We start from the raw sequence: 21,810 nt of genomic DNA on the forward strand, positions 1-21,810 counted from the left end.
TTGCAAATCATAAATCTGATAAGAGACTTATATCTAGAATATATAAAAAACTCTTACAACTCAACATTGAGGAGACAAATAATTTTAAATGGGCAAAGGTGTTTGAATAGACATTTCTCCAAAGAAGATATGCAAATGGCCAATAAACACTTGAAAAAATACTCAGTGTCATTAGTCATTAGGGAAATGTGACTTAAAGCCACAGTGAGATACTACTTCACATCTGTTATGATGGCCATAATAATAATAATAAAAAGAGACAAACAATAATAAATGTTGATGAGCTGATCCTCATACACTGCTGGTGGGAATGTAAAATGATACAGCTGCTGTCAAAAACTGTTTGACAGTGTCTCCAAAAGTTAAACAGAATTACCACGTGACCTGGCAATTTCACTCTTAGGCAATACCCAAGAGAATTGAAAACATATTCACACAAAAACTTGTACACAGATGTTCATAGCATGGTTATTCATAATAGCCCCAAAGTGGAAATAACCCAAATGTTCATCAGCTCATGAATGGATAAACTGTGGTATATCCATACAATGGATTGCTATTCAGCTGTAAAAAGGAGTGAAATACTGTTACATGCTGCCTGAGTGAATCTTGAAAACATTACCCTAAGAAGGCAAATGCTAAAGGATACGTACTATATGATATTGATATGAAATGTCAAGAATAGGCAATTCCAAAGAGACAGACAGTAGACTGGATAGTTGCCAGGGGATGAGGGAAAGGGGAAATTAGGAATGATTGCTAATAGGGAAAGATTTTCTTTTGTGGGGGTGGGGGGGATGAAAATGTTCTGGAATTAGTATGATTGCACAACATACTAGGTATACTAAAAACTACTGAATTGTGCACATTAAGATGATAAATTTTATGTGAATTATACCTCAATTTGAATTTTTTTAAGTGAAATGTGATCCTAAACTTGGAAAAACATCATAAGCAATTGTGAGCAAAGCAGTAGATCTAGAGCAGTTTTCTATTTATGGAAGGGCAAAATGGCCCTGAAAAATTAGTGCTCTTGCCCTCTCATAAAAACGGGTTGGATGTGGGGGCTCCTGGATGGCTCAGTTGGTTAAGCATCTGGCTCTTCATACCCACCCAGGTCATGATCTCACGGTTGGTAAGATAGAGCCCTTCGTGGGGCTCTGTACTGACAGCGTGGAGCCTGCTTGCGATTCTCTCTCTCCCACTTTCTCTGCCCCTCCCTCATTTGAGCTATCTCAGAACAATAAGTAAACTTAAAAAAAAAAAAACTGGTTGGATATGATTTCTGTGTTCAGATACAGTTTTTGATGCTTGCTGCTTTTGAGCATGTGTACCTTTGGTCAATTGAAAAGCACTTTTTATGTCTGTGAGTTTACAGCTTTATGTGTGTGCCTGGCTCAGAAGCATATTTCCTTCTAAAAAAAAAAAAAAACTCCTTGGAGCACCTGGATGGCTCAGTAAGTTGGGCATCGTTAGTTGGGCGTTTGCTCTTGATTTTGGCTCAGGTCATGATGTCATGGTTCATGTGCTCAAACCCCACCATCAGACACCATGCTGCTGCTTGGGATTCTCCCTCTTCCTCTTTGTCCCTCCCCCATGTTCTCTTTCTCTCAAAATAAATAGACATTAAAAAAAAATAAAAATAAAAAACCCTCCTTGATTCTCTATTCCTTACACTGCTTTATCTTCTCCATAGTACTTATCATTGGAATGTAAGTTCCCTGACAGGGCTAGAGTTTCAGCTCTGTCCTCAACAATAATAGGTTAGTAGAAAGCACTAAGCAGGAAAAATGCTTTATTTATAAAATAAATACTATGGAAAATTTCAATCTGTTGTATATAGATGCCCTTTTTGTGATGTTTTCAGAATACAAGTAACTTCCGTTACTGGTTCACCCTTTGGAAGAGGCACAGATCCTTCCCCACATAAGAGCTAAATCCCAGGACGCTGGCCCTGGTTCTAAGGGGTGTTTTGGTTTGCTGTGGCCTGGTCAATTAAACTCACACAATCAATTCCTTATACCTACTTCCCCTTCTCCTGGGAGATAGTAAACTTTGTAATAAACCTTACTGAGAAGACCTCAGTACCATTGAAGGTAACTCTTCCAGGGAGTGTACATTAGTATTCTTCCCTTCTGATTTATTTGTTCACAATCCACTAGAATACTTCTGACTGTAGGTTCCATTACTCTTCAAGTCTTGGCCTGTTCTTTGATTACTTGGCTGTGCAGGTCTTGGGTACTCTGATCTAAAAAGAAACAAAATATTCTGTAACACTGGCAGATACTTGCAAACTGAGGGGAAGGAGCTTCCCTCAAAATGCATATGAAGGAGAGACCACCATGGTAATGTCAGATTTAATTCTAATCTGCTTCTTGTATATAGTAGCCAAGAGCATCAAATGCCAAAGACTAACTTTGCTGTTAATTTGATCACATACTTATACATGTACCCAAAATTAACTTACTGTTTTAGTTTCCTTGAGGGGAAAATTTGAGTTTAAAACATCTTTGTGACTACCAAATGGAAAACATTCTTCTCAGTTTTAAGAAGTTACTTTCTGCCAGATTTCATTAATAACTCACAAATGTAATTGTTACTTAATAAATAAGGAACAAATAGGCAAAAAAAAAAAAAAACTGGTGGTTAAAAACCCGGTGAAAACATACTCTTTCATTCATAACTCAAATTGTCATGAAGCACTTCTTACGCCTATAAAACAGACTCAGCCAAGTCTTTAAAATATTTTCTTGGGAGAATAGATTTCACGTGAAACTTTTCCAGAGAACACCATTGTCTCGACTGTTGCTAACAAATGTAATTAAAACTCTGATAATTTGTTTAAAAATATTTTAGGATATATGTATAAGATAAGCAACCACATTTGTGCTAAAATGTCCCACTTTGACAGCCAATTCTATGGAAAACCTACTTATAATTCCATCATAAACATATATGATGCTTTAGTTTTCAAAGTGCTTTCATGTATTTGATAAAGTAACAGACTATGTTCCTTATAAAATTAGCAATTTCCCTCCCAATTAATTTAATTACTTTGAGTTGCATTTGGTAAGATTTTGATTTAAAACACAAGGGAGTGATTCATAAATTGCTTTTTTTTTTTTTTAAGAGAAGGCTGGTGTTTCAGAAAAATAGTATTTAATGCACTCCATTAAGATGTTAACCTGAGTCATTCTGGTCATGTTGTGGTTGTATTTTACAATCGGTGACACCTGGTACTAGCTGGGAAAATGTCCAGTGAAACAGATAGGCTTAGCTCCAGGCTTCAGATGGAACAATTCAGACGCTGCCCAACCCCCAGTTTGAGGGGAATTCAAAAGGAGATCAGCCTCTCAGTATATAAACATGTTGCCCTGTTCGCATTCTTCCCATCTAGAAAAATCATGCTAGAGAGTAAAACAAAGAAACAAAAAACTTTGACCATTTTAATACATATCATTTATTACATAAGTCAGCCAAATTCATGGTGGACAGTGAAATGCCACTGCAGACCACAAACAAAAATGAATAGCATCAATTCAGCCTCTCAGGCAGGCCAATAGCTGCCGGTTTGTAATCATGAATGGGAGTCTTTTATCCAGAGGTTTTTCAGTAGAAATATTCGAGGATATTTTAGCAGACAGAAAAACTAAGCAAAATGGTTACGTGTTATATAAAGATAAATCCTGGCAATTTTGCCTACGGTGTTTGTTTTGGCATATTATTCATGGCTCTTCAATGGTAAAATCGCTTAACTTTATTTTCTTTGGTTTATGTCTTGGCTGTTGGAATCCATCCAAAACTGTTTTTTGTAATTCTCTATTGAATAGCTCCACAATTTCCATCCTATCAAGGATGGCTTCTTTTATATAATCCTGAATTTTAGCAATCATAGGAAAAGGAACTGGTATAAAAACTGGGATGTATATTTTCAACTGGCAAATTCAATACTAACTGAGAGTATTCTTCAGGGTTTAGAGATAGCCGAAGATTGAAGTTAAGCTTTAGTGTTGTTGCCAGAGAAATAAAATATATTCTCTCAACATATTTTTTAAAACTCTTTTCTGGTCTACAGAATGCTTTAAAATAAACCTTTTTACCTAGTGTTCTTATCAGAGCTATTTGAATCCTAGAACATTATGGGAAATGAGGGTTAAGTAAGCCATAATTGTCCTATAATTTGTTGTTGATAATTGGGAAAGAGGGGGGAGGGTCTAAAAAGTGGTTCTTTTTTTTTTTTTTTTTCCAACGTTTATTTATTTTTGGGACAGAGAGAGACAGAGCATGAACGGGGGAGGGGCAGAGAGAGAGAGGGAGACACAGAATCGGAAACAGGCTCCAGGCTCCGAGCCATCAGCCCAGAGCCCGACGCGGGGCTCGAACTCACGGACCGCGAGATCGTGACCTGGCTGAAGTCGGACGCTTAACCGACTGCGCCACCCAGGCGCCCCTAAAAAGTGGTTCTTTTAAAAGACTTTCGGATCAAATAAATTCTAACAATATTTACTACTTTGCATTTAAAAAATGATACTTCCCTTTGTATATACTGTAATAAGCTTGAAAACACATTAATACAGTATACAAATATTGTTTTAAAATACATTTTTCTTCTACTTGAATTACACAAGTATTAACTAATAAATGGAGTTTTAAATTTCCAACAATCATAAATATGAAACATTTTTTTAAGCTTTTTTAAACATTTATTTATTTTTGAGAGGCAGATACAGACAGAGCATGAGCAGGGGAGGAACAGAGAGAGAGGGAGACACAGAATCCAAAGCAGGCTCCAGGCTCTGAGCTGTCAGCACAGAGCCTGGCAGGGCTCAAACTCATGAACTGCGAGATCATGAGCTGAGCCGAAATTGAGTCGGACCCTTAACCGACTGAGCCACCCAGGCACCCCTGAAACATTTTTAAAAATGTTTATTTTTTTACTCTTCTGTTGTGAATGAACTTGTTCCTTGGGCATATAAGGATCTTGCTCAGTATTAACAGCCTGTGAGATTGTTGTATTTTTCTTTTAAAGTACTATAGAGGGGACACCTGGGTGGCTCAGTTAAGTGTCTGACTCTTGATTTTGGCTCAGGTCATGATTTCATGGTTCATGGGATTGAGCCCTGTGACAGGCTCTGCGCTCACAGCGTGGAGCCTGCTTGGGATTCTCTCTCTCCTTCTGCCCCTCTCCTGCTTGCTCTTGCTCTCTCTCAAAATAAATAAACATAAAAAAAAAATAAAGTACTGTAGATAAAACTCAGTAGAAGTGTGTATCACAATTTACCAGTAGAACATAATAGCTAAGTCTAAGTCAATACATTTAGACTCAATCATATTACACTGCTAGCATTTCACATAGGGGCTTTTCTCTTGACTCATTATGGAAATTCCTAGGGAAAAAAATATTAAAAGGGACAAAGAACTATGGAAAATATCAAAAGTCAATATTATAACATCAATTTTTTTTTTAAGTTTATTTTGAAAGAGAAAGCATGTGTGAACAGGGGAGGGGCAGAGAGAGAAGGAGAGAATCCCAAGCAGGTTTCTCACCACCAGCACAGAGCACAGCCTGAGTGGGGCTTGAATTCATGAACCATGAGATCATGACCTGACCTGAAATCAAGAGTCAGATGCTTAACTGACTAAGCCACCCAGACGCCCCAACATCAAGTTTTTCTGAGCTTTCTTTTGATAATTTCTCATGTTCTAATTACCTCCATGTTGGGGTATTGTTGGGGTCAACACAAAGGTCATGATAAAAATCAAACACCATGTATGCACTGCATTCCAAGAGCAAGGAATGCAGGCAGTCCCTCCTGGTGCCAATGACAAAGGGGTGCATTGTTTGTAGAGTATTTAAAACATTGAAACTTATGAAAAGTCAGCTTGCTTTTAATTGTCAGCATTGAGATAAACAATGACAGTGATAAAATATTCCTCCCCGCTGGGCAGATGCCCCTACTGCCCTTTGAAAACACTACTGCCCATACGAGCTCAAAAGTATTACATATCTAATGCACTTGAGATGTTTATCGTGGAAGGATCCATTCCCACATTTCTTTTCAAAAAAAAATTGTTTTTATTTATTCATTTTTGAGAGAGACAGACAGCGCACGAACAGGGGAGGGGCAAAGAGAAAGGGAGACAGAATCCCAAACAGGCACAAGGCTCTGAACTGTCAGCGCAGAGCCAGACACAGGGCTCAAACCCATGAACGGTGAGATCATGACCTGAGCTGAAGTCAGATGCTTAACAGACTGAGCCACCCTGGTGCCCACCTTTGTCTTCAATTTTTGAAAATATAAGTGTTGAAGAATGTGTTAGTACTAATGAAGGGAGCCTTTGGCCTGTTATAAATTTAAATGTAAAATATACATAGTTAATATTTTTTAATATTCCATGAAGTTGAGAGAAGAATGGTACACAAGCAGACACTGAACTTTCAGATATTGATGCACCAGTGTTTTAAGAGTCACATGTACCTAAGGGAATAAATGAAAGAGCAAAACGGGTCATTCTTGCATTTGATGCATGAGAATTTAGGTTGACTATAGAATCAAAACTCCCACTAAGGATGTGACTCCCTAGCAATTCATTCTAAGACTTACTATAAGACCTCTATTAACTTCTTTCATATAAGACACCTATTCTTTTTTTTTTTTAAGTTCTTATTTATTTATTGTGAGAGAGAGAGAGTGCAAGCAGGAGAGGGGCAGAGAGAGAGGGGAGTGGAGAGAGAGAATCCCAAGCAGGCTCCACACTGCCAGCACAGAGCCCGAAGTGGGACTCAAACTCACAGGCTGGTAAAATAGCTACTCTTAAATAAGCATTTACCACATTATTGACCTGAACTAATACAAATAAGCCAACGACTAATGGCAATAAAGTCCACACTACTGAAGATCATTTGTATTTTTGCTGACTCTTCGGGCAAAGTCCATAAAGATATGAAGAACAGAGGGACTAAAAATCAAAACAAAAACATCACAACCAAAAAACCCATTAGCAAAAGAAAACAAATATTAAAGCACAAAATCACCTTCATTGATATTCTTGCCACCCAGAATTCCCATACTTATACGATTCTCCAACTCTGTTACCTGTAACACTCTGATGTTACAGAAGGAACTAGTACTTTACAGAGGCAAATATGTTTCCTTCCAAATGCTCTAAGTGGAGAAAAACCTGTAATGAACAAAAAAAGAAAACCACACACATATTTTATATACACTCTTAAAAGGCAAATACAGTGACAAAATTGTTAGACTAAGGAAAGCATATGACTGAGTAAAATTTATTAGTAGCATTTGTTAAAAAGTAAGTTTACTTGCCTTGGGGGAAGTGTCATAATTCTTCTTTCCTTTGTGAGGGCACTAAGCTAGAATGACATGGAAGTTCACTTCCAGAACATATTTATTGTTCAGGACATTACTTATAGGTATGTGTTTGTGTAGGTACATGAAATCTATTATAGCATATAAAGGATATATGTTTAACCAAAAGGAAGAAAAATTGTACCTTTCTTATTTAGAAGTCAGTTAACATTTGCATTATCAAATCTAATCACCGTTGGTTTGATATAAATTTTTTTGCTTTGTTAGTGCTTTTAGAAAATACTTATTTGCTTTTAGAAAATACTTTTATGTTTCCACAGGCAAAACAAGTATATGTCAATTTCTTAGGGAAGCAAGATTCCAGAGTTAGAATATATTCTTATATGAATAATTTCTAAATCATTACTTAATTTATAAGGAATTTACAATTAGGACCTTAATTAATAACTATGCATTCATTAATAAATATATCATTGTTGTGCTTTGTTAAGGCACTGGCCTTTGCCATTATGTGTGTATATATACATATATATATATATATATATATATTACACATACTATATATTGAGTATATATCCTACAAACTAAAGGCAAAAAGAAGAAACTAGCTTAAAACCAGAATCTGACTTGAAATAGTCTCTGCTTAAAATATATTTTCCAAGTTAGTTTGTAAATTCCTTGTCTAAAGTTGTTTCTCATTGGGCCAATACTGGACATTGTGGTAAGTCCATTCCCAGGTAAGTCCACAGCAGTCTATTTAACCTACATTTTTTTTAATGTTTGTTTTTGAGAGAGAGAGCAAATGAGGGAGGGCAGACAGAGGGGACGCCAGAGGATCTGAAGCAGGCTCTGCACATTCAGAACAGAGCCTGATACGAGGCTTGAACTCACAAGCCATGAGACATGATCTGAGCCAAAATCAGATGCTTAACCAACTGAGCCACTCAAACACTCCTATTTAATCTACAATTTAGGGGCGCCTGGGTGGCGCAGTCGGTTAAGCGTCCGACTTCAGCCAGGCCACGATCTCGCGGTCCGTGAGTTCGAGCCCTGCGTCAGGCTCTGGGCTGATGGCTCAGAGCCTGGAGCCTGTTTCCGATTCTGTGTCTCCCTCTCTCTCTGCCCCTCCCCCGTTCATGCTCTGTCTCTCTCTGTCCCAAAATAAATAAACGTTGAAAAAAAAAATTTAATCTACAATTTAAATGAATTTCAGTACCATGCTTAAGAGATACACAAACTATTCACTGATTTAGAAGTTTGTTTCGTTTTGGTTTTCTTCTCCTCTAGGAACTGGTTTTTAGCAATGAGAACAAGGAACCCTACTCCCCAGGGCCTAGAAACCACAAAAACAAAACCATAAGTGTTTGAGCACAAAGGGACAGTTTGGGTCTTAGGTAAGAATGGGTAGGGTCAATAACAACAGAGGAAAGGACAAAAGAAAAATATTAGTAGCAGCATCACATAAGAAAAACTGGAGTCAGCAAGGAAGTGGGTGACTCTAATTGAGTAGATATCCATAAGTCAGGGTGGTTTTACTACTGCCCCACCCAAACAGTAATTAGTTTAAGAAAAAATTTTATTTTACAAGTGAAAATGTGGAAAAGTAACACAAATGACAACAGCAGCAACAAAAAGTAACAAAATACCTCTGGTCATTATAATGGGATGTTTTCGTGATTAAAAAGTATGATGAAAAAGTACAAACCGTTTGTTGGGCCAATCAGTGTTCAGTTCTTAATTCCAAACTGAAGTTTAGATTATATAGTAAGATTTAGACTAAAAAAATCATGAAGAAAAGTTTTCATTTACATATTTACAGTCCCAATGCAGTCTGGCCTGCCTGTGTGCATGACCTGACCTAGCAGGCCGTAGAAAAAAATCTCCCAGTAAGCCCAACGGATTATTAGCTATAGAGCCTCTGGTTAGACGTCAAGTTTATAGTCATACTCCCCGTGACCAGGTATCTTTTCCTTGAAATGCTGTAATGCTTTATTGTTATTCTATTATTGCTTCCCTGTGGCAAGGAACTGCATCCTTTCCCCCAAATCTAGTAGCCTAATGAGATATATGTTGAATAGACAGGGTGGGAGAGAGACGAAGACTTACATTCCATAATATTAGCAAACCAACAATATGACATTCTGAAAACAATCTCAGAAAAAGCAGAGAACCATGTTTAAAAAGTCAAGACTGATCACCTAACCTCTGTGGACACTGAGGACCATAAATTAACTTTAACCATAAACCTAATCAATTACCTTCATCCACAGACTGCATTTTGGCACAGATTTTCAGCTATGCCAAAACATATGCAGCAGGAGACTCCCCTGCTCATACAAGCAATATTTAACTGCATCTCTCCAAAATAACAAACACATATTTATATTTGAGAATGATAATAATATGAACTTATAAGATATAATTAATGTATTAAAACATACTTTTATATTATATGGCAATATACATTTGATGGATATTTTAGTTTATAATCCTACTTTTATGTTTTGTTCTTTATATATGCCTGGAAAGAAATTTTAAGCAAAGTTATAAGGGGAAATATTTAAATATTCCATTATTTGATACTATGGGAAAACGTGTTCATTTCGTTATTATGGAAATATCTGCAAGTCATTAAAACTCCCCAAATATACCACAGAAGATACACACGTCTATAGTATATAAAATGATTCCTTCCTTCCCTTATTCCTTTATCCTGAGGGAAGAACTAGTGAGCATAAGCTTTAATTTCTAACAGGTTAGAAAAAGGAATCTTACACCTCTACTAAATTGAAAATTGTATTATCAAATGCCTATGTTTTAAAGTCACTCGGCTTCCTAGCTACTTCAATGGAATCAGGAGTCATAGATCCAACCCCAACTCCAAGACTGGAACGCCGTAGTGATAGTTCCAAGGCAGAAATCTGACGTAACTCTTTACGACATAACTTTACAGATGTGACACCATGAAGCTGTCCTGCGTTTCCCACTGGCTGGATTTGGGGTGATGGTCGACTGTGAGATTTTATGAAATGATACTCGTCTATTTCTTTTTTATCCTCATTGTTTAGCAAATGCCCACTAGTGGGTGCTAAAGAGCTACAGATTGGAGGTAATTCCGGGGCCTCTTCCAAGAGCTTCTGAGGATTCAGTTGTGTTCTTAAGCTGCTTGTTGAACTGTCTAATTCTCTTTCTCTTCCACTTAACTTTATACTTTCAGTTCTGGATGCCCATTTTAATTCTTCTGGAACCATGACTGGTTCTTCAGGGTTCAGGACTCCATCTCCAGCATCACGATCTTAAAAATAACCCAAAAAGAAAAAAAAAAAATTAGAGATTTCCTCAAAAACAGGAATTTTAATGATATCCTATTATTATCACTCAATATAAATGATGTCTTTCAGATTAAAAAACAATTTTTTTAAATCTTTATTTATTTTTGAGAGAGAGACAGAGTGTGAGCAGGGGAGGAGCAGAAAGAGAGGGAGACACAGAATCCAAAGCAGGCTCCAGGCTCTGAGCTGTCAGCACACAGCCCGACACGGGGCTCAAACTCGTCAAACTGAGAGATCATGACCTGAGCCAAAGTCAGATGCTCAGCCGACTGGGCCACCCAGGTGCCCTTTAAGTGACTTCTTTAGACAAACAGAAGTGTGAATACGAATTATTATTTCACTTATAGACATTTTGAATGTGAATAGCTGAGAACTTTTAATTCATGGAACAAAACTGAGAAACAGTCACCTACTGATTTTGTTTCTCCTTGGAAACACAGGAGTACTTTGGGCCTCTCTGGTGCCCTTCCATGCCTGCCCTCCACTGGGCTTGCCACTGTGAACCACAGTCCAAACCTTGGCTAAGTGAAGACAGCATTGGAGAATACTGGCTCTATGTTTGGGGAATCTTTGGGGACATGGCATCATGTGTGTGAAAATCTAATCTTGGTTAGAAGTCCCAGCATGATGGCAGGGTTATGCTCTCTCAGGGTATTCTGGGGATCCACCATCAAAATGGAGGTGACAGTGTATCTCCTCAGTGGGGATACCCTGATGGAATGACTGACAGGAGTGAGTGAAGAGATCAAAGCTAGAGGTCTTCAAATCAAAGAACTATCTAATATCAAAGATAAAAATTTACTTAAAAGAAGTCCATATAGGCCCTAGACCTAATATGATGAAAAATGCCAACTCTAACATACACTGGCATGTGATTAGTACTTTTTGTCCTATGAATACCAAGTTTAAAAACAGAAGTTGCACACTGGCAGCTTCCAAGCCAAATCTGGCCCACAGATGTGCTTTATTTAGCCTATGAAACAACATGTGACCCCAACATTTTATTTTTATTTTATTTTTCCTTACTGTGTGTATTTTATTTATTTTTGTTTTCTTTCTTTGGGGGGGGGGTTGGTTTTTGTTTTGATAATTATTTTTTCTTTTTAACCCCAACATTTTCAATTGGAAAGTTACATATAAAAATATAGATTTCTGGGGCACCTGGGTAGCTGACTCTTGATTTTGGCTCAGGTCATGATCTCATGGGCATGATCCTGCGTCAGGTTCTGCACTGTGTGTGGAGCCTGCTTAGGAGTCTCTCTCTCCCTCTCTCTCCCTGCCCTTCCCCCGCGTGCTTTCTCTCTCTCAAAATAAATAAACAAACTTAAATAAAGAGACTACTATCAAAAACCAATGAACTGAATACCAAGCCAGCTATGTATTAAGGAAACTGAGTACTAAATGTATAATACTTTTTAGGGAATTCAGAATTTGATATATTTAAATTGCTGTATTTATAATTCAAACAAACCTTGTTTAATGTCATTATATTAGAGTAGCATTTTGAGATAGGATATATACAGTACAAGCTATATCTCAAATAGGATTCCAACTGTAACTTTTTTGACATTTGTATGGGGACAATATTGAAAAGAATTATGCTAACTGTTAATGGTTGTGGGTAGAATTATGGGTGATTTTTTTTGGCTTTGTCTATATTTTCAAATTTTTCTACAATAACTATATTACTTTTTAGAGCCAAAAAAATAAAAGTATTTAAGATGTTTCTAGGGGCGCCTGGGTGGGTCAGTCGGCTGAACGTCTGACTTCAGCTCAGGTCATGATCTCATGGTTTGTGGGTTCGAGCCCCACATCTGGCTCTGTGCTGAGCACTCAGAGCCTAGAGCCTTTTTCGGATTCTGTGTCTCCCTCTCTCTCTGCCCCTCCCCCACTCACGCTGGGTCTCCCTCTGTCTCAAAAATAAATAAACATTAAAAAAAATTGTTTTAAAGGTGTTTCTAGGTGGGACATGGAAACATGTGACTCTATGGAGCATGTGACTCTTGATCTCAGGGTCGTGAGTTTCAGGCCCACATTGGGAGTAGAATTTACTTAAAAACGGATGAACAAATAAAAAAGACTAGACTTCCCAAGTAAGTTGATCAGACAGGTGTCATCACTTTATATATTTTCAAGATTATTTAACTTTTTCAAAGTTTTTTGCATTTGTCTCATTGAAGAGCAGGACGAGGATCCAGGACAAGGATTAAAGCTCTATACCACCATACTACACTGGCATTTTAAGAGATGTCTAGTTGACTCAGTAATACAAACATGAGACATTGAAACACTAAATATCTAATTTCAGATATCTCGAGTTCGAAAGTGGATTTTTTTAAAGCTAAAATGGCCTTATGCTGATTGTTCTGTTTGCTACTTAATACCTGTTTCCATTTCAAATTTTTATAAGTCATGTTTCAAGTAAAAGGTTCAGCTATATAGTGCAGGCAGTATTTCAAGTAAATGTTTTAATTATATCAGTACCTCTCCATTACTACCTTGAAAATAAAAAAAATGTAGTCTCTCTGGCAGGATCTGCATGTTTGTATCACATTTCTATCTACAACTTTTATCCTAGAATATTGAACCAGGAGTCGTAAGACAAAAGACCTTAGACCATGTTCTAATTACTGTTGTGTTTGTAAGTTACTTGACCTAAGTTTCAATTCTCTTCTCTAAAAATGGGATTAGCAGACACTGGCCTACCTTGAGTTTGAGGGTTGAATGAACTACTCATGAAAATGTCCATAAATTATAAATATCATAAATATAAGGTAGCATTAGAACTACTTGTCTAAGATATTACTGTTTTAAACTTTAAAGCTATGTTAATTCTGCTTACATTATATATTCAGCATGTATCTTTTCATTATGCATATATATAATTTTTCACTGGTCTCTTTACAATCTTGTTGTACCCATCTTTAAGTGGTCTTCTTTATAGGTACAAAATAGGTGTGTGTTCCTAAAAGGTTGTAAAGTCAACTTTGCATGAGCCATACTTGACTTATTAGAATACTTTCTCTAAAGGAAGGCTAATTCTTTTACGAAATGTAAAATATATTATTTTAGAAATAGTGATTCTTCTCTCATTGGCAGACTTGAGGAGGGTATATTTTAATCATGGCACTTTCTACTTTTGCAAGATTTTGTATCATTTCATTTAGGAAGGTGCTACTTCTACATAACTACATACAATTAGGCAAGAAAGCATCTTTGTCTCAACAGTGAGTTTTATTATATTTTTGAATTTCAAGAGGTCATGGTGAAAAAGACCTGACTGATCTTAGAAATATATACCTTTACTTATAGTATTCACTATTTATTTTACATTTTTGTGATAATCACAACACTTAATTTACAATAATATAGGAAACAACAGCTACCTTAGATTATAGGGTTATTTTAAGTAAGGGGATACAAAAGCCCATGGCACATGACAGCCAATAAATATGTGACATTTCCTTCATACATCTACATTTGTTTCTTCGTTCACTTCCCCTGTGATTCTGTGGCATCCACAGATTAGACAATTTAAAAATTTTAATTCAGTGTATTAATATACAGTGTTGTATTAGTTCTAAGTGTACAATACAGTGATTCAACAATTCTATATACTGCTACGTTAAGTGTACTCTTAATCCCCTTTACCTATGTTACCCATCCTTCCACCCATCTCCCCTGTGGTAACGACCAGTTTGTTCTCTATAGCTAAGAGTCTGTTTTTCTGGTTTGTCTCTTTTTCAAACATTTGTTTTGTTTCTTAAATTCCACATATGAGTGAGATCATATGGTATTTGTCTTTCTCTGACTTTTTTCACTTAGGATTATACCCTCTAGATCTATCCATGTCCTTGCAAATGGCAAGATTCCATTCCGTTCTTTTTTATGGAATATTTTATGAATATTCCATGGTATATATGTATGTATATATGTATATATACATGTATATATGTATGTACGTACACATACATACATATGTATACATACATATATACCATGATATATATGTACTGGACACTTGGGTTGATCCCATAATTTGGCTAGTGTAAATAATGCTGCAAAAAACATGAGGGTGCACATATCTTTTTGAATTAGTATTTTCAAACTTTTGGGTAAATACCCAGTAGTGGAATTACTCGATCATATAGTAATTCTGTTTTTAATGTGAGGAAACTCCCTACTATTGAGGAAGTCCACAGTGGCTGCACCAGTTTGCATTCCCACCAGCAGTGCATGAGGGTTCCTTCCCCGCATCCTCGCCAATACTTGCTGTTCCTTGTGTTGTTGATTTGAACATTACATATAGTTCCTGACAGGTGTGAGGTGGTATCACCTTGTGGTTTTGATTTGCATTTTCCTGATGATCAGGACTAGACGACTATTTTTGTTTACCGAGACCAATACAAATTAAATACTGAATTCTAAATAACCACATCAATTGGAAAAGGCTAAACTCCAAGTCAGTTACCAAATACTAGATACACCAAATACTGTCAGCGTGACAAGTAACACTAAAGGTCTTACGTTCACATGGTACTTGTTGCCGCCGAACTGTTTCCCCTACCAATTCCTTAAGTTTCTTCTTAAGATCTCTGCTAGTTTTCTTATAGAAATAAAGGTCTTTTTCCAGCTGCTGGATTTTATCTTCATATGTTTTGAAAGTTTCCATAATGCCTTCCCCCTCTTGCTCTATGAAATAGAAATTTACACTTCAAATCAGTTTAAAATAAATGGCTGAAAATTATGTTCTAACATAGTTTCCAGACTATACTTAATGAGTCAGAAGTATGTTACCTGTATCTGGTACCTGAAAGGATTTGTTTTCAGCTACAACTTGAATTCTTCTAGCCTTAGTCACTTTCTCCACCCTACCCCCTATCAATTACCACATTTTCACAATTTATAACTGCTTTTTGAGTAGCACTCACTAGATTTATCCTTAGAACAGCATAAATAAGGTGTTTTCCATTAAAAGTTCATGTTTGGAACCTGTCCATCAGTTGCATCACTTAAAGTTCCTATCAGGAACTGTGGATGTATGGAAAGTCATAGGCTCAAGAAATCTACAGCCAAGCCTCTACCTCTAAAAAAAAAAACACCAAAAACCTGTTAAAAGAGGCTACAGAAAGATTAAATGACAAAAGCAAATACCCATACAAAAAGACAGGAAAATAGCATTCAGTTGTAGTTTATGCTACAATATAACTTAAAGCTTCTAATTAATATTTATGAATGTCTAATAAACTGTCCCTATTGGGTATGTTTTAGAATCAGTAAAACCTAGTTATTGACCCTCTGAAAATAAATACTTTCCGACCTACTTTTTCCTATTGGTAAATTTACAAAATGGTCCTACTGTTTGTAATGATCCTTTGTTGTAACTGGCTGTTTTGAAAAATGTGATCTAAGTATATTGGGTATTTTAAATTAACTCATTATCTTGTATTTAAAAATACTTTAGGGGCACCTGGGTGGCTCAATTGGTTGAGCATCTGACTCTTCAGCTCAGGTCATGATTTCACAGTTCATGGTATCGAGCCCCGTGTCAGGCTCTGATTCTCTTTCCCTCTCTCTGCTCCTACCCTGCTCACTCGTGCGCTTGCTCTCTCTCTCTCTCTCTCTCTCTCTCTCTCTCTCTCTCTCAAAAATAAATAAATAAACTTTTAAAAATACTTTAAATTAGGGGTTCCTGGCTAGCTCAGTGTAGTGTGCAACTCTTGATTTCGGGGTTGTGAGTTTAAGCCCCATATTCAATATAGAGATTAGTTAAAAAAAAATCTTTAAAAAAAATCTTTAAAAAATACTTGAAATTAGGGGCGCCTGGGTGGCTCAGTCGGTTAAGTGGCCGACTTCAGCTCAGGTCATGATCTCGCGGTCCGTAAGTTTGAGCCCTGTGTCGGGCTCTGTGCTGACAGCTCAGAGCCTAGAGCCTGTTTCAGGTCTGTGTCTCCCTCTCTCTGACCCTCCCCTGTTCATGCTCTGTCTCTCCCTGTCTCAAAAAAAAAAAAAAAAAAAGTTAAAAAAAATACTTGAAATTAATAACACCATAAATCAGGATCCTCATAAAGAATACATCTGGGCATCTGGGTGGCTCAGCCAGTTAAGCGTCAAACTCCTGATTTTGGCTCAGGTCATGATCTCACAGTTCATAAGACTGAGCCCCGCATTGGGCTCTGTGCTGACAGTGTGGAGCCTACTTGGGATTCTGTCGCTCCCTCTCTCTCTGGCCCCTCCCCTGTCTGTGTGTGCATGTGTTCTCTCTCTCTCTCTCTCTCTCTCTCAGAATAATTATTTAAAAATATTATGTCAACTTAATTTTATATACCATATTTAGTTGAAATTAGAAAATTCATAAATTATTAACATTTTGTTATGAAAAACTTATCCCAGCTATAGAAATGAATGATTTTTAAAATGTTCTTATTTGGCTATAGCGTGAGCTTTTGTGGTACAATGCATGTCACTTGAAAAATACATTAAAAATTCTAATAAGGGGTGCTTGGATGGCTCAGTCAGTTGAGCGTCCAACACTTGATTTTGGCCCAGGTCATGATCCCAGGGTCATGGGATCAAGCCCTGTGTCAGGCTCCATGCTGGGGATGGAGCCTGCTTAGGATTCTTTCTCCCTCTGCCCCTCTCCTCCACTCTCATGTTCTCTTTCTCTCTCTCTCTAAAACAAAAACAAAACAAAAACCCCACAAATCTATTAAAATATCACTTTATAGAGACTTAAGACAGAACTAAAATAAGGTAAGGAGAGCTGTTTGAATGAAGTGATGTATAGGATCCTGTCAAGGAAATCCTGTCATCAGACAACCGCTTGCTAATTAACTGGCTATAGAATTAACTTAGCGGCACACTGCTTCAACACTCAAATTTATATATTTCCCAATTTTCTGCTTGCTCAGGTTGTTTCTCCATTGTTTAAGCCATTTCCAGCTATAGAATCACAAGAATCAAGACTAAGCAGCTAAGCAGCCTGGATTGAAGCATTACTAGCATCGCCAGGCAGCGCTTCTGTTGCCATGGCAACTATGTACTGGCCAAATGCCAGGTAACATGAGGACCAACTGCTATGACTGCTCTTTCCACACCAGAGTTGACGGCTGAACTACTGTGCACTGATTAACAGTATGTGTCCACTGATGGTAGACTAATTTTGACCTAAGAAATAATCTTAATGCGTAAAACTTACAACTAACTGAGAATTGTAACAAATATAACTAGAAATCTGACAAAGCCTATCGCTTTAATTTTCTGGAGGGAAAGTAATTTAAATATCAAGGTACTATATCCTTGGGCGACAGAAACTTTTCAACTGTGTACCACAAAGCTAGAAGTCATCCCACATTTGTACATAGAAAACAGACCAACAACAGGGCACCCGGGTGGCTCAGTAGGTTAAGGGTTTGACTCTTGATTCGGCTTAGGTCATGATCTCAGGGTTCATGAGATCGAGCCCTGTGTCAGGCTCTGTGCTGGTAGCGTGGAGCCTGCTTGGGATTCTCTCTCTAGTCTCTCTCTGCCCCTCCCCCATTCATGCTTGCTGTCTCTCAAGATAAATAAACTTAAAAAAAAAAAAAAAAACAGACCAACAACAAACTGAGGGGGGTTCTTGTGTGCAGCACTAGGGACAGGCAGAGGGATGGCATTTCAAGCATGAATAGCCCTACATCGCAGTCAACTCTCCCCATGTGTGGTAACCCAACTATCCCCTACGTGTGGTAAACATGCAAAGCACAAAAACAAGTACAAGTCGTAACTATTTATTCATGTTTGACTTTTCATGTTGGAGTTTTCATTAATCAAATTCTGTCCTATCTTTCTTTCCTAGCCCCTCTCACACATCATTTTTCCACAACTGACCAGAAGGGGCAGGTACCTTTAAAATGATGTAACAGCAGCTGCAGTTTTTGCTCATGTTCCTTTTGCTGGAGAGTCAGTCTCCGGTCGCACTGCAATTTCAGATGTTCCAATGCAGATTCCAACTCACGAACCATATTATCCCGCTCCAGAATCTTCATTTTAACTTCTTCATTCTCTAAGTGTAGTTTCCGTTCAGTTTCTCGCAAAATGACCACCTAGCAAAGAAATTTTTTGACCTTTTAACTTTGTCTTAAATAGCCTAATATAATAAGCTACTTCTCTCAGGCTACCTAAAGAACTCCCTTAGTCCCCATGGAATAACTAAGCAAATGCTTTGTAACATACCCACAAAATAACCCAATAGTCTTTTGAGTTTGTTGGGATTCTGAACTGGTTACAAGCTTCATTTTAAATATAATGTGGCTCTATCACCCCCTCCATCATCTCTTAGACATGGTCTCTGCAGTTTATATTTACAATCCAAAACTATTTCTCTAGTCTAACAAGATAACAGGAACCTAAAGACTCTTGTAACATCCAGGTAATTCCCAGTTTTAACTCCAAAATGGATGTTATAAATAAGTAACAGACTTTTCTGAAACTATAAATACAGAGTTCAGTCTCAGACTGTGCATTTAGTCCAATGGGTTCTTCTCTGCACTGCTGTGAAGTGAAGATACTTCACAGAACTCACTAATGTAATGACCTTCTGTCTAGAAATAAATACTCAGGTTCCCAGGGTCAGAACACCCACTGACCTTAACCTGGGTGCTTTGGGTTAAGAACCTGTGCTCTAACCCGTGAGTTCTCTGTATCAGAGCCTCAGACAGCACCACACCATTTTTCTGCCCTTCGTACATGTGGTAATAAGGATGCACTCTGATCAATGATAGTAGCTTACTACTGACAGTCATTATTCAAGAAGAGGGCTGTGTATAACATTTCCATTAATTTTTTCATCTTTATTTCACTTGTCTAACAGAACTAGAATTTTATCTTAAAACTCCAGTGTTTTATTTTTCATTAATTGTCTGATATTCCCTTACACTGAATATACCTTTCAGAGAAAAGAGTTATCTGTTTAACACTTCATAATATATACCTTAAGAGAAGACATCGTTCAGGTTAATGCTAAAATCTACTATTATCTTCATTTCAGTTCACAGGTCTGATGATAATGTACAGGTACAACCCCCCACCCCCCGCCCCCAGCAACGAAGGAAAGGGAACCCAAAGTTGGAGGGCCCTTGATTTTTCATGAATGCTGAGCAGCAACAAGCAAATCTAGAAAATATCCAAGAAATAGTAACTGAGGAATAGAACTTGAATTCTTCGGTTTTTAAAACTATTACAAAAAGCCCTTCTTCCAAAAGGCCCTTCCAACTTTAAGAACCTCCTGAAGTTGGACATGCACAAAACTTTCAGATGATTACACTCAGTACTGGGAATGGGAAATCATACTTCAATGGTATTTATGCCATCAAATTTTTAGGCCTTTCAATTTCTTAAATGTGAGACATATAAGCATCCTGACCCACCCTTCTATAAGAAAATCCTGTCCCTCAGGAACAAACCTTATTGAAATATCTGAAAAGAATAGCTCTAATCTCAATGGGACTCAGGCAAATTAGTTTTTCCAAGACATTTGCTTCACTACAAGAGAGGTTTTGGAATGAAGCTCTGAGCGAGTTCTGGCGACTCCGGATACTTTCATTCTTGTATTCAATTGCAGCTTCCAAAGCTTCAATCCCTTCTTCAAGTTGGAAAAGAACATGTTCTTCCTAGATATAATAGAAATCACCCATTTTAAATGTAATACTACAACTTGGACTTGGTCATACACTAAGATCTCAACTATGCTATCGGAGTCTAACGAACATTACCATTTGTCTACTAAATTTTAGTAACGTTTATCGAGTGCCTGCAATACTACACAATGTATGTGTATACACACATATATAAAACATAGAATCACTGAATCCTTGCAATAAACTTTGTGTAGTAAAATGGAGGAGGCAAAAGCTAGGTGAGTTATGAAACGTCCCAAGGTCATACGGCAAATGCCAATAACCAGGAAATACACTTGAACAAAGCCTCAGCCTCCAGGACCAGCACTATTGCCAGGTGTCTCCTTCCACAGCTCCTAAAGTGTATATTATGCGTCCAAGAGATCTGGATACTCCCTAGTATCCCTTCAAAGAGCTATCGAAATAACAGACTGCCAGGAGGGAAAGAAGAAATAGATTTAGAATAAATTATTAAGGACTAGTCATCAGAAGAGAATCTCTTAGGGAGAAAAGATTATGGCATAAAAAAAAAGTAGTGAGAATTTAAGGACATGAAACATTTCATAAAATTCCTATGAGATGTCATTACGGGGCAAACAAAGGCATTAAAAATGGTGGTGGTACAACTTTTTTCATATGCTAGAGAAGATTTCCTTCGTAGGAAAAAAGAAAAACACAACAAACCTGATGAATCCCTGTCAGTTCTTTGGACTATCCAAACACATAATATTTGGGAGTGTCCAAATTTCTGGCAAGAAATTATTTTAAACTTGGTGAGACTTGGATAAATATTTCTGTATACCTGTATGTGTGGTGGAGGGTTACCACAACTTTGAGTTCCTTGAAGGCAGACCATCTTGTCCATACTCAAGTCCTTACTGCCTGGCACAGTACCTATCATACAGTTTAAACTCAGTAAGTATCTGCTGAATGAGTTAATGAGGAAAAAGGAGAAAACAATATTTTCATATGTCTGATTATGTGATCGAAATATTTCTTTCCACTCCTTCCCCCAGCATTTCAAGAGAAAATAAGGTTAATATTTCTGATCTACCTAAAGAATAGACTGACTTTCAGAACTCCTTTTCTGGAATCCAGGGAAAAGGTATGTAATAACTCATTCCAGTGGGAGGTTGAGTAATACTTATTAAAAAATTTTTTTTATAAAATATCTCCTGAAAGAGCCATTTTGTTTCTCTGTGCAATCACTAACCATCAAGGATTTGATGATTTGATAATCACTCCGTCAGGAAGAAAATAATATTCACCTTTTTAAGAAAAACAAACTTAAGTCCTGAAAGGTACACTGGTGAACGGATAAGAGGAACCAGAAAATAAAAGTGGACTATCCAAAGAACATATTTAACTTTTGAATGCATACTATGATATTTTCCAAAAACAAATGTGGCAAGAGTTTACCTTTATATATGTCTGAGAACAATTTGGCCCAAATTCAGTTTCTATAGTTTGCATCTAAGTTAGGGAAGTACT

At 37.2% G+C, this 21,810-nt stretch overlaps 1 protein-coding gene and 2 long non-coding RNA genes across 4 annotated transcripts in view; 1 reads left to right on the forward strand and 2 right to left on the reverse strand.

The window, feature by feature from the left end:
- Positions 1-1,778: 1,778 nt before the first annotated feature.
- On the reverse strand, positions 1,779-8,192 carry LOC122474481. Its single transcript, XR_006294912.1, has 2 exons — positions 7,037-8,192; positions 1,779-2,248 (listed from the first exon to the last, which is right to left on the reverse strand). It is a non-coding gene; the product is annotated as an uncharacterized LOC122474481 (long non-coding RNA).
- LOC122474479 lies at positions 2,197-17,901 on the forward strand. The gene is made up of 2 exons (XR_006294911.1): positions 2,197-2,345; positions 17,606-17,901. It is a non-coding gene; the product is annotated as an uncharacterized LOC122474479 (long non-coding RNA).
- KIF27 (kinesin family member 27) overlaps positions 8,890-21,810 on the reverse strand; it is a 93,551-nt gene continuing 80,630 nt past the window's right edge. For both annotated transcript variants that reach the window (XM_043565363.1, XM_043565362.1), the window contains exons 15-18: positions 20,107-20,313; positions 18,549-18,747; positions 15,191-15,355; positions 8,890-10,626 (exon numbers count right to left, since the gene is read on the reverse strand). In XM_043565363.1, coding sequence (XP_043421298.1) covers positions 10,142-10,626; positions 15,191-15,355; positions 18,549-18,747; positions 20,107-20,313 — 1,056 coding nt within the window. In that variant the 3' untranslated portion in view covers positions 8,890-10,141. The remainder of the gene's footprint in view (positions 10,627-15,190; positions 15,356-18,548; positions 18,748-20,106; positions 20,314-21,810) is intronic.

The sequence above is a fragment of the Prionailurus bengalensis genome, chromosome D4, assembly GCF_016509475.1.
Source record: "Prionailurus bengalensis isolate Pbe53 chromosome D4, Fcat_Pben_1.1_paternal_pri, whole genome shotgun sequence".
NCBI classification, from domain to species: domain Eukaryota; kingdom Metazoa; phylum Chordata; class Mammalia; order Carnivora; family Felidae; genus Prionailurus; species Prionailurus bengalensis.